The sequence below is a fragment of the Strongylocentrotus purpuratus genome, unplaced genomic scaffold, assembly GCF_000002235.5.
Source record: "Strongylocentrotus purpuratus isolate Spur 01 unplaced genomic scaffold, Spur_5.0 spur5_scaffold_16, whole genome shotgun sequence".
Lineage (NCBI taxonomy): Eukaryota > Metazoa > Echinodermata > Echinoidea > Camarodonta > Strongylocentrotidae > Strongylocentrotus > Strongylocentrotus purpuratus.
Genome location: NW_022145601.1, coordinates 24425726 through 24439847, shown reverse-complemented (window position 1 = coordinate 24439847; position 14122 = coordinate 24425726). Strand labels below are relative to the sequence as shown.

At 36.4% G+C, this 14122-nt stretch overlaps 1 protein-coding gene across 2 annotated transcripts in view; it reads left to right on the top strand.

Moving 5' to 3' along the window:
• Positions 1–12920, top strand: part of LOC105444881 (N-acetylneuraminate lyase-like) — a 51855-nt gene extending 38935 nt beyond the window's left edge. For both annotated transcript variants that reach the window (XM_030987102.1, XM_030987103.1), the window contains exons 10-13: positions 6219–6265; positions 7707–7791; positions 8693–8732; positions 10349–12920. In XM_030987102.1, the coding sequence (XP_030842962.1) occupies positions 6219–6265; positions 7707–7791; positions 8693–8732; positions 10349–10500 (324 nt within the window). In that variant the 3' untranslated portion in view covers positions 10501–12920. The remainder of the gene's footprint in view (positions 1–6218; positions 6266–7706; positions 7792–8692; positions 8733–10348) is intronic.
• Positions 12921–14122: the final 1202 nt, after the last annotated feature.

The window sequence follows — 14122 nt, the reverse complement described above, 5'->3', positions numbered from 1 at the left end:
AGACTACGACCTGACCTCTCTGAAAAGGCGACCTCATTCTCATAACATTACTCATCGTGCTCTATTGTGTGCATAGCGCACGACGACCGACTATGCACTGACCTCAGTGCGACTATGTACTAATGCGCGTCTAGTATGTGTGCAAGTGTGATTTATACACATACGTATGCTGTATGTGTGTGTATGTAGCGCGTGTGTTATAAGTGTTCTGGGTACTTGTGTGTGTAATTATGTCCGGCATGTGCGCATGATATGCATGCGATACTAGAAAAGCAAACTGTGCATAATTAGTGTAATCTGATAATTGAGATGTGTATATATACATGTGTTTTTACGTAAATGATCCAATTCTGGTTTTAATACACTAGCTACATAAATGCAGGGAAACCCAACCCGAGTAACAATTTGTAATTGTGTGAAAACAGAAAAATCAAAGAAATATATAGTTGAAAGTTTGAACTATTAAACCGGACAAAGAAATAATAAGAAAACTCCTTGCCCTTAAACATACATCTAGACTATGTGAATCTCAAATTAGCATATTGGTCACTCGACTATGATGTAGAAATATCCAGGTACAACAACTCTTCCGTCAGGCGTCACATGTAGGCGGCCTACACTGAATTATCATTAAAGGAGAATTAACCTTTTATAAAGCAGATTGCTTGGACAAATGGAGAAAAATCAAAGAAGCACATTAGTGAAGGTTTGAGAAAAATCGGATAAATAATAAGCTCAGATCGCACAGTGGGCACTAGGCTTTAGAAGTTTTGATTATTATCAATAAAAAGTGTCAATTAAAAGAAAAAAAACCTAGTAGGCCTACATGTAGATCATATGAGGAACCTGGGAAATGAAGAGAGCTTGAAAATATCAGTATAGGGGTAAGATACAGATCCGCTACTAGGATTTACGGTGAATGGGGGGGGGGGGGTATAGGCATACACATTTTTGACCACCTTCAATTCAATCAATAGGCATAAAGTAGGATAACATAGTTTTCACTAAACTGTCGCATTCAATTTTAGCAATGTTTTCATGCATTCAAGTGATTGCGATCGATTGCGTTCGCAAGTGCACGCATATGCGCGCGGTCAACTGTGATGTGAATATATTTCACTTTAAAAGTCCCCCCAAAAGACCCGCCGCAACTCTAAATAATTTTTTTGAAAAAGAGATAACGTCTAATATATTTTTTCGCCACCGATTAGTTTTTTACTTTGAGATTCCCGCCGCAACTTAAATCATCTTTTAAAAATAGAAAATATTGCGTCATAAAGATAACAAGTCCGCCAATTTGATTTTGGTTTAGAGAGTTCGAAAAGGATCCACCTTCAATTTAATCAACTAGCCTAAAGAAAGATAACATAGTTTTCACTAAACTGTCGCATTCAATTTAGCAATGTTTGCATGCATTTAAAGTGATTGCGATCGATTGCGTTCGCAAGTGCACGCATATGCACGCGATCAACTTACTGTGACGTGAATATATATATATATATTCCACTTTAAAAGTCCCCCCCCCCCCCCAAAAGACCGCCGCAACTTAAATCATTTTTGAAAAAGAGACAAATATTGCGTCATAAAGATAATAAGTCCGCCCATTCGATTTTGGTTTAGAGAGTTCGAAAAGGATCCACTTCAATTTAATACAAAAATAGGGCATGGTGTCGATCCGGGGGGGGGGGTGGGGGATGGGGGGATATATTCCCCCCCCCCCAATATTTCAGGTGGGGGTGGCCTGTACATTACCATAAAAAAGCCCGATGAGAGTAGTTAACGGTTATTACTCGCAAGATGACCATCAATATACACATTTTGCTATCTCATTTCATGATACATACGCAAATGAGACAACCGTATATGAGACAAGAATAAATTAAATTCTCGCTCATACGGCTTCATCAGGAATTGATGAATTTATTCAATTTATTCAATCTAAAAGCTAAATATTAAGCGCGAAGCGCAAAAGTGCAAAAAAAGAAGTAGAGAGTAGGAATAAGAAACAGAGGATACAGGCGCGTAGCCATGGGGGTGTGGGCGGTGGGGGCGGTCGCCCGCCCCCCCCCCCCCAAAAAAAAAAAGAGAGAGAGAGAGAGAAAGAAGAAAGGAGAGGGACGTAAAAAGAAAAAGGATTAAGAGTCGAGAACGGTACAACGAATCGTCTACTTTCTCTAATAATTTAATGAAACGTCAAAGCTTCCGCGTTTCGCGCGGGAACGGGGGGGTGGGGAGGAACTGAATTAAGACATGGAGTAAGGGTCGAGAATGGTACAACGAACGTCTTCTTCTTTAATAATTGAATGAAACGTCAGAGTTCCGTGCTATGCGCGGAGGAATTGGGACTTGATTCATACAAGGATTAAGAGTCGAAAACCGTACAACGAATCGCCTTCTTTCTCTAATAATTGAACGAAATATCAAAGCTTCCGCGCTTTGTGCGGTGGGGGGGGGGGGGGGGGACTAAATTCAGTCAAGGATTAGAGTCGAGAATGGTACAACGAATCGTCTTCTTTCTTTAATAATTTAATGAAACGTCAACAGAAACTAAATTTAGACAAGGATAAAGATTCGAGAGAACGGTACAACGAATCGTCTTCTTTCTCTAATAATTTAATGAAACGCAAAAGCTTCCACGCTTCGCGCGGGAAGGGGGGGGGGGACTGACTTCAGTCAAGGATAAAGAGTCGAGAATGGTACAACGAAACGTTTTCTTTCTTTAATAATGAAACGTCAGAGTTTCAACGCTATGCACGGAGGTATTGGAACTTGATTCAAACAAGGATTAAGAGTCGAGAATGGTACAATACGAATCGTCTTCTTTCTCTAATATTTAATGAAACGCAAAAGCTTCCACGCTTCGCGCGGGAAGGGGGGGGGGGGGGGGGGGGAACTGACTTCAGTCAAGGATAAAGAGTCGAGAATGGTACAACGAAACGTTTTCTTTCTTTAATAATTAATGAAACGTCAGAGTTTCAACGCTATGCACGGAGGTATTGGAACTTGATTCAAACAAGGATTAAGAGTCGAGAATGGTACAACGAATCGTCTTCTTTCTCTAATTATTTAGTGAAACGACATAGCTTCCGCGCTTCGCGCGGGAATGGGGGGGGGGGGGGGAAAACTGAATTCAGTTAAGAATTAACAGTCCAGAATGGTACAACGAACGTCTTATTTCTTTAATAATTAATGAAACGCCAAAGTAAACTGAATTTAGACAAGGATTAAGAGTAGAAAACTGTACAACGAATCGCCTTCTTTCTCTTATAATTTAATGAAACGTCAAAGCTTCCGCGCTTCGCGCAGGAAGGTGGGGGGAGGAAGAAACTGAATTCATTCAAGGATAAAGACTCCAGAATGGTACAACGAAACGTCTTCTTTCTTTCATAATTTAATGAAACTTCAGAGTTTCCGCGCTATATGCGCGGAGGAATTGGAACTTGATTCAAAACAAGGATCAAGAGTCGAAAACGGTACAACGAATCGCCTTCTTTCTCTATAATTTAATGAAATATCAAAGCTTCCGCGCTATATGCGCGGAGGAATTGGAACTTGATTCAAACAAGGATCAAGAGTCGAAAACGGTACAAACGAATCGCCTTCTTTCTCTTATAATTTAATGAAATATCAAAGCTTCCGCGCTTCGCGCGGGAAGGGGGGGGGGGGGGGGGGGGACTGAATTCAGACAAGGATTAAGAGTCGAGAATGGTACAACGAATCGTCTTCTTTCTTTAATAATTTAATGAAACGTCAAAAGAAACTGAATCTAGACAAGGATTAAGAGTCGAGAATGGTACAACGAATCGTCTTCTTTCTTTAACAATTTAATGAAACGTCAGAGCTTCCGCGCTACGCGGTAGGATACAGATCCGCTACTAATATTTCATGTGAATGGGGGGTATAGAAATACAATTTTTGACCCACCTTCAATTCAATCAATAGGCATAAAGTAGGATAACATAGTTTTTACTTAAGTGTCGCATTCAATTTTAGCAATGTTTTCATGCATTCAAGTGATTGCGATCAATTGCGTTCGCAAGTACACGCATATGCGCGAGATCAACTGTGATGTGAATATATTTCACTTCAAAAGTCCCCCCCCCCCCCCCCAAAAGACCCGCCGCAACTTAAATCATTTTTTGAAAAAGAGAAAATATTGCGTCATATAAGATAATAAGTCCGCCAATTTGATTTTGGTTTAGAGAGTTTGAAAAGGATCCACCTTCAATTTAATCAACATGCCTAAAGAAAGATAACAAAGTTTTCACTAAACTGTCGCATTCAATTTTAGCGATGTTTTCATGCATTAAAGTGATTGCGATCGATTGTGTTCGGAAGTGCGCGCAGTCAACTGTGAGGTGAATAGATTTCACTTTAAAAGTTTCCCAAAAGACCTGCCGCAACTTAAATCATTTTTTGCAAAAGAGATAGCGTCTAATATTTTTTTCTCCGCCGATTAGTTATCACTTTGAGGTTCCCCCGCAACTTAAATCGTCTTTTGAAAAATAGATAAATATTTTTGCGTTTTATAAGATAGCAAGTCCACCGATTAATTTGGTTTAGCGAATTCAAAAAGGATCCACTTACAATTTAATCAATATGCCTAAAGAAAGATAACATAGATTTCACTAAACTGTCGCATTCAATTTTAGCAATGTTTTCCATGCATTAAAGTTAGTGATTGCGATCGCAAGTGCACGCATATGCGCGCGATCAACTGCCACGTGAATAGTTTTCACTTTAAAATTCCCAAAAGACCTTTTAAATCATCTTTTAAAAAATAGAAAATATTGCGTCATAAAAGATAACAAGTCAGCCGATTCGATTTTGGTTTAGAGAGTTCGAAAAGGTTCCGCCTTCAATTTAATAAAAAATAGAGTGATATTGTCTAACATATTTTTTCGTAACCGACTAGTTTTCACTTTCATATTCCCGCCGCAACTTAAATCATCTTATGAAAAAATAGAAAGGTATTGCGTCTGATAAGATAACAAGTCCACCAATTTGATTTTGGTTTAGAGAGTTCGAAAAGGATCCACCTTCAATTTAATCAACTAGCCTAAAGAAAGATAACATAGTATTCACTTAAGTGCCGCATTCAATTTAGCAATTCCATGCATTAAAGTGATTGCGATCGCAAGTGCACGCATATGCGCGCGATCAACTGTCACTTGAATAGTTTTCACTTTAAAATTCCCCAAAAGACCCGCCGCAACTTAAATCGTTTTTTGGAAAAAAGAGACAAAAATTGCGTCATAAAAGAAAATAAGTTCGCCGATTTCATTTTGGTTTAGATATTTGAAAAGGATCCGCCTTCAATTTAATAAAAATAGAAAGATAACGTCTAATACATTTTTGTTCGCCGATTAGTTTCCCGCCGAAACTTAAAACGTCTTTTGAAAAATAGAATTGCGTCTGATAAGATAACAAGTCCACCTATTTAATTTTGGTTTAGCGAATTAAAAAAGGAACCGCCTTAAATTCAATCGAAATTGAAAGATAACGTCTAATATATTTTTTCACCGCCGATTAGTTATCACTTTGAGGTTCCCGCCGCAACTTAAATCGTCTTTTGAAAAATAGATAAATATTGCGTCTCATAAGATAACAAGTCTACCGATTTAATTTTGGTTTAGCGAATTCAAAGTCATCCGCCTTCAATTTAGTCAAAAAATGAACGTCTAATATATTTTTTCCCCGCCGATTAGATTTCACTTTGAGATTCCCGCCGCAACAATATGCGTAAGTAGCAACAATAACTGACAAAAATAAAAAAGCAAACTATCGCCAACAGAGGGCGACATTTCATACGGACGGACTGCATTACATTTTAGCAATGTTTTCCACGCACTAAGCTGATCGCGATCAATCGCGTTCGCGCGCAAGTGCACGCGTATGCGCGCGATCCACTGTGACGTTGATCGCAGGCGGAACTGTAGAATATACATTAAGTATAGAAAAGTCAAAATGTTTGTGTACAGTTAATGTCCAGGGTTAAGTCTTATGCACATTCTTTGTGTTTATAATCTGTTTGTTTGTTTCTTAAATTGTACTGAGTACAATATATGACACGCTCAGGAATTGGAATTGTTTAGATTTTTACATGGAAAAAAGTACTGATTTGTTGTCAACTTCTATTATTTTAGTAGAAAGATGTTAATAATGAAAAATTATATCTTGTAATTTACGTGTGTTTTTTTTTTCTTTTCTTGAAACAGCAACTTTTACCAGGATTGTCAATGGGTTGTGAGGCATTTATTGGCAGGTATTTAAAATTCTATACCTTATTATCTATGTCACCTCCCCCCCCCCCCCCTTTCTCTCTCTCTCTCTCTCTCTCTCTCTCTCTTTCTCTCTCTCTCCTCCCCTCTTTCTCCTTACCCCTTTCTCCTCCCACCATCTCCTTCCTCTCCCTCTCTCTCCTCCCCTTTCTCTTTCCCCTCCATCTCCTCCCCCCCCCCTCTCATCCCCCTCTCTCTCCTTACTCCTCTCTATCTTTCTTTTTCCTGCTCTCTGTTCCTCTATCTCTCCGTCCTGTATTCTATATTGAAAATAATATTAGAGGAGTTTTGTATAGCATTCGTGTCTGGCACATTGCCACTTCTGGTACTCCATTATTATTACCCTGGCTTTAGCACAGCTGCCATTACAATTTGCTCAAGCATTTAAAAGAATTAATTCCTGACTGATACCCATTTACCTCACCTGGGTGGAGTGTGGAAGATGTAGATTAATGTTTTGCCAAAGGGTATGAATGCTGCGATAGAGATTGGAACCCCTTACCTTGTGGTTCACAGTCCGGAGACTTATCCATTGGACCACAGTACCTCAATCCCTCTATTACTCTTGATATCTTGCTCTTGGGCACACATACACACACACATCACTCACTCTTTATGTTCAATGTACATCTCTCTTTCTCTCTCTCTCTCTCTCTCTCTTCCATTTCTGTCTCTGACCTTTCATTATTTTTATTGATTGCTACTTAATTATAGAGGTGCTGTGGTTGAGTGGACAGTGAACCACAAAGATGCAGGTTTCGAATCCAGGTGCAACACAAATGTTCTTTGAATTGGCAAGACATTAATCTACATTTGCCACACTCAACACTTGACTTATGCATACATCTATTGCGAGCCAGAAGAATATCAACTCAGTTCTTTAGATACATGCACTGTAAGGAAATTGAACTCCAGACACTTTGAGACCATTTAAAATGGTATGAGTTGACACCCTTGGAGCTGTCGTCAGATGATCTCAAAGTGTCTGGAGTTCAATTTCCTTATTGTGCATGTATTTAAAAAAAACTATACACACTTTTGCACAGAAGGTAGTAAACCTGTATTAAAGGCACATAGTAGTGGGCTCTCATGGGGAATTTGACACCATATGGGTGTTAATTCACCCAATGACAAGTGTTGTCAGTCACCGGGATTAGCTTTCATGTTAATGACCAACAGACCACCAATCATCCCATATTGAAAAGTAGTTCCCGCACCCAAAGAGTTGAAGACTCGCAGAGAGACTAGGGGCTATCTTTCTTGACAGTTTTGCTGTGTGCAATACTTGTACACCCATTAATGATAATTCCACAAAGTCTGGTGTCAGCAAATTATGACCTACTGCACGTGGAAACTGACTCCCAACTCCCTTTAACAGTTCATAATCTTTCATAAATGTTTATCTTGGTATTTTTTCCTGTTTAGTACTTACAACTATCTAGGCAGAGTGGCCAATAGAATAATGACAGCATTTGAGGCCGGTGATATGCCTAGTGCCAGAAAAGAGCAAGTAAGTTTGCATCCTAATAAGCTTGTTTTTATGAATCTATAATATGATTTCCATGAAAACGGATCCCTGTAATAATCTTAATGATGGTGAATTTTAATAAATTAAGTTTTCTTTTTTTCATAGTTCTGTATTTTGTATACTTGAATTCAATCTCAGCATCCTTTTTGCTGAGGTGACAAATTTTCATCAGAAAATTAATAAGTGTATTAACAGGCTGAAATTTAGTATTTTGTTGAAGTAATCAGTATTTCTTAAAGGATTTACACCTGGGCATCGTTTCACAAAACCGTCATAAATGCAAGTTCACCTACACCCCATTTGAATACACACGTTTGGATGGGTTATTGGCAAACTTGTGCTTATGACGATTTTGTGATTCACTGAGCAGTGATAAAACAGTAGAAACATTATTACCGTAATCAATATTTTGTATGAAACTCGAAACATTTTCCCTAAAATTTGTGTGTGAAATACTGACGGTTAGTACTGCATGGGTATCTAGGCAGCTCTATTGTAATATTAGCTCATTTTCAAGAGCATTAATTATTTGTCATCCTTTAAGCCCTGAAAATAAAATCAGCTTTATAAAAATTATTTAAAAATTCAAAAAAACATTATATCAGACAGGAGTACTGATCTTTACCTTGACAAAATCTTAATTATTAGTCTTCGTGTTGGGCATTTATGTTTTCCTTCAAGACGGATGATGCTATCATGAAGACAACAGAAAATAGAATTGTTCTGTTTCTTGAGTTCTTAGATGCACATCATAAACATAGCATGTCAGAAGTCCTTAGCATAATATTATGATAAACAGTTATCTATGAAATTTGTACCGGTAATTGACTTTTCTGCACAGACAGTGTTTCTCATATGCTTTATCTTTCTTTTATAATTCCAGTTCCGAATCCAAGCACTTGTGTCTGTACTTATAAAATATGGTAAGTGTTAAAGCGATACTAAACTGATGAACTTTCTGCTCTAGCATACTGTTCAAAGCCATCTATACACAGAGTTTGGCCAAGTCGGTTCAGGAAACAAAAGAATATACGCCATTTTGTTTCCCAGTGAAACCAAGTTGGCCAAACTCTGTGTATAGATGGCTCTGATACTGTTTATTGCACAGCGCCATCCCATGGTCCACTTGCCAACAGTGCGTAACCCATTACCCAATGCGAGAACCATCAGTGCAGCTAGGGAGGCAGGGGTTACGGGACCATACTGCTACAGCTGACCTGAGATGGCGCTAGAGAGGATTTTGCAGTAGTCCTTCGAGGACAGTTTGAATATGAATGTGATGATGTGTTGGAAGCAAACACACCTTTCATATAAAAGAAGAATATTCCGCTTTAATATTCCGCTTACATAGCGCTCAATACAATGTTTCTAAGCGCTTTACAGATAAACTATTACCCCGGACATGGGATTCAATGCTTGCCCGCACACACTGTGTGCACAATCTCCACTCCCGAGGAGCATTCCAGCCAGGCGTTACTTGACGCTCAAAATCTGTTTGACCAACAATGACGGTTGCATCCTACCGGGAAACCCATTTAACACCTGGGTGGAGAGTAGCAAGTGCAGGTCAATATCTTGCCAAAGGATATTAGTGCCAAAGAAGCCAAAACATTAAAACTGAAATAACAAATCAGAATTGGAGTTTACGAGAAATTTGGAGAACAAAGAGGTGTGTAGAAATGTTGTAATAAACCTTTGGAGTGTCAAAGATACTATGATAGATATGAAATGTGCTTGAAAAGTTACGATCTTAGATGTATTGTATTTAAAAAAAATTATACATAAGAATTATTTATGAACACAAACTATCCGGAGTAGATGTGAAAATACTTTAAAAGGTTTGGTCTTGTTTTTCCTCACGTCAACTTTCTCAATAAGCTGCTTAAAGTGACTCGGTAACATTGTTGAAGTTTGATGAAAAAATTGCTTTATTTTGTATAAAATGTTACTGATTATATTCCTTCTTCTGTACTAACCCTCTGACATGCATTGAATTCACTACCTTAGCACCACTTTCTCTCATCTGAACAATGTTACCAAGTTCCTTTAAAGAGCTAGACCATCTGATTTGCAAGTTGATTGAATAAATAAAGACAAATTAAATAAATCAAACAAAAAGGTGAAAGTTTCATTGAAATTGGACGAAATATAGGAAAGTTTAAAGTTTCACTTAAATTCATGGAACAGTGATATGCATCACATAGGCTATGTTTAAAGTAATGAGTTGATGATGTCATCCCCTCAGTTTTCAGCTCTGAGAATGTACATGTAAAACATGGGTTGAATCCTCATGCAATATGTGCAAAATCACCATTACTGTTAAACTTATCGTAATATATATAACTCGCTCATTTCCATACAGTTTATGTGATTATGTGTTTCATGAAATTATGTGAAACTTTAAAAGTCCATAATGAGCAATATGGTAGCTGAAGCTGAAACTGGGGTGATAACATCCAAAGTGCTTCTGAAACGCAAAGAGATATGGGCTATACAAGAACGGTGTATTATTATCATCATTTTTGTATTTTGTATGCAGGCGGTCACACAGGCACGAACAAGGCCATCATGTCACTGGTCGGACCAGAGATGGGCCCCGCCCGTTCCCCTCTTCACAACCCCTCCCCAGAGGAGCGTGAACTGATACGCAAGGATCTCCAAGCAGAGGGGTTCTTTGAATGGATCCAGTAAACCTTTTACAGCATTTTTCAAACAAAGCAACAACCAAGCCTTGCTTCGAAGCATTCTTTCATAATTGTTTGCTCCTTCCTTCCTTCGGTGTGTAATAATTATTAATTAATTTGTCTTATTTAGTAATGTAGTCACTGCTGTAAAAAAAAAAATCCTTTGAAATTGTGCTTAGATATCTCTTTTTTATTTTTGTTATATTTTCATTCCTTGTACAAACTGATATACAACTCTATCAAATTAAAGTTCCTTTTTATTGATGATTTTATTTTTATTGAGAAAAAATAAATGTTTCTTTTGGGCCATCTTTTTAAATATTGGATCTATCTTTTAATCCAGAATTAAATACTTTATTTGTGTGTGTTTGGGGCGTGCTGCTGTGACTATTATTGGCAATTTTGGAAAAGGTCATGGGGGCAGTTATTTTTAATGCATTTTTTTGTGTGGAATGTTTCTGTGAGTGATGAGTGCTAGCCTGAAATGCCAGAGCTCAAACATTGCATGAAATGTTGACAAAGTACTCATACAAAATTTGAATTGTTCCATTGTTTTGAAGTTCCTCTCAAAGGTAGTGGACTTCATTCAGTTCATTCGGTATTGTATTTGTATGTCACCAACTTTTCAAGACATTCCATTGAAAAGCTTTTCTGTAGTACAAAGAAACAGTGTTAAGTGTCCGGTAATAGGTTAATGCATCATACATGTGAACCAGATTCCCAATAGTACTTAAAATCTCCTTTAATGATTTATCCATGTTTTCCTGTTAATAACTGAACTCAATGCTGTATTTTCCATAGTATAAATGTAGGATTCACTCATTTCAAATTAGCAATGGGTTTATCTTTTTTAAAAAATGATACTATTTTTTAATGAAGAATTAGTTGTTATATATATGTATTTTATAAAATAAGAGTATTCAATGTCTTATTAACATTCCTTTATAAAAGAAAACTATTATGAACTAGTGAAGTGAAATATATATACTCAAACTTTTCAAAAAAACAATAATACATCTCACGGGTGACATCTCAAAAGCATTTCTACCTCATCAAAAAAAAAAGCTATAATATGATATTTTAACAGGACAAGTAAAGATACATGTCGGATAAAATCATATAAATTTAAAATATATGGCAGAGAAAAGAATACAGATTTTATTTTTTTCGAAAATTCTATTTATTAGAAAATGAGGCATTGGAGCAGAAATTGGAAGCATTCGTAAAAGAATTTGTATCATCATTTTTTATTGAGCTTATAGTTCAAGGAGTTGAATATTTCACAGAAGCTAACATATTAATGGGCATTAAATACAATAAGTACACGGCTGAGGAGCACTCACTTCTGTATAATACAATCAAGAATTATTGACCTTTATATTTTATATTTTTATCCTTTTTACAGTTACTCTTGTATCCATTTGTTTAGCAATATGAAAACATCCACCATAATTTGTTTTAGAGTATATTTTTATTTTTTATTAAGTTTCAGTTGTGAAGTTTATTTTATTATGGAGAAGAAATGTTGTTTTGTTGCCCACAAGGAGGCCTCAATCAAAGTAATATTACTTTTCCTGTACATTTATATTTTGTGCAATTGCGAACGATATCCACTTCAGGTACCAACAGATTTATGTAATTTTTGTCAACTGGGCAGGGTTTCATGAAACTGTAAAAAGTACAAGGTCGCAGATATCTCACTGATCGTGTGTTTATCATAGGATGAACTTGTACTTATGACGATTTAGTGAAACCACACCCATGTCACACCAGTACCAGAGGCATTCAAGCTGTTGAGGAACTTCCCCCAATTAGGCAATCATTCACCTCACCTACATCTACTTGTAAATGTAAAAGTTGTAAGGAAAATGTAGATTAATGTCTTGCCAAAGTATATGTACTTTGATTCTGTGATAGTGATCCAAGTGTGTGACTGTTAGTATCATTAAAAAAAACCTGAAGAGGACAAGTCTTCAAAAATGTTGAATGTCATGTGCCTTCGAAAAATTAGGGAGTCAACTCATAGAAAAGTTTTCTTCATAAAATTCTATTAGATGAATTTGCAATTTTGCTTGTATCTTGTCCAATTGAACAATTTTCGTAATGTAATCAAATTAAATGCACACGTCTTTTTTAATCGACTTGTTACAAATTAATTCATTCACCTGTTTAATTTAAATAATTGCATTTCAATAGTCAGAATGTGAATTGCTTACAATCCGTGTGGTAAGGTAGGACGAGCCATAATTTTTGTCCTACCTAGCAACAATTAATATAACTAATTTGCATTCTGACTATTGAAATTACTATTGGAAAATCATTCACCTATATAAGTAAATGAAAAAGCTGTACAGCAAATATAGATTAATGTCTTGCCAAAGTTCACGTAATTGGATCGTGTGTTAGTGATTCAAATGTGTAACTGTCTGTAACATGTAATGTGCCTTCAAAAGTTATGGAGTAAAGTCATAAAGGAAAGTTTTATTCATAAAATGTCAAGAAGAATTTGCAATTTTGCTTGTATCTAGTTCAATATTAATAGTTTTCTCTTAAATTTGCTTGCCTGCACATAATGGGTGATGTGATATGAACTATGCAAGTCAATTAGACATCCTGTATCTTAATACATTTTCTAATAGAATGTATTTTGATTAGATGATTATTTGTATATCTTGCATGATTCATATGATACTTGTATGATACTTGTACACTGGTAAAGGTATAATGTATTTCATATTTCTATTCTATATCATTTTAATCAATACATTTATAGGGGATTAGTAGATATTTTCAAGGTTGTTTATGTTCTATATGCCACTTTGTTAAGATTTTTCTTTTTCAATTTGTATGTTGAAATAAAATAACAAAGTTGGTATCACTTTTGTAGTCCAAATTGACTGATTTTGTTTTTCCTCCATTTTATCCCATCCATTCCTTATAGGTATAATGGACAGTGTATATTATTTGAGTTCTGTTATTGTTGGGAAAGTATAATTTCTCATAGAATAAGAGGAAGTTACACTGAATTTTTCTAGAATACAAATAAATTGTCATGTAGTTATGGTAGAAAAGTATGTTTGCTTTCATAACGAGGAGAGAAAGTTTTTTTTTTTTTAATTAATCAAGTGTATCTCAACACATGCAAAACCCACGCTCTATTGATATTCTTTTTCTTCTATTTTAGTTCATGCAATTTTGAGCTAGTTATTGTTTGTTTATATTTTCCAAGTTCTAATGCTACATGTAGATCAACTGCCTGAATAAACATTTTAGAGTGACTTTTTCTTCAACTAATACCATAACTCAATATTACATGAAGCTTTCAGTCCTCTCATTCACTTCTTTCCTTTCTCTCGTCATATTCTTAAATTTAATAACGCGCTGCAACAACAGGTCACAATACACAGCTGGAGCTTGGGTAGTTTTTACTGACGGCTAACAACTACATCGACATGTGCACAGTGTAGACTCCATGCACGTGCATTTCCTTCAAAGATGTAATTCTTTTCATTAAGGATATCTTCCTTTTTTTTGAGGGGGGAGAATCGAAATAGATCACTAAGGGAAAATAAAATCATTTCAGGGTTGGCAGTTTAAGCAGCAACTGTCCAAAGTCATTGGGATGGGGA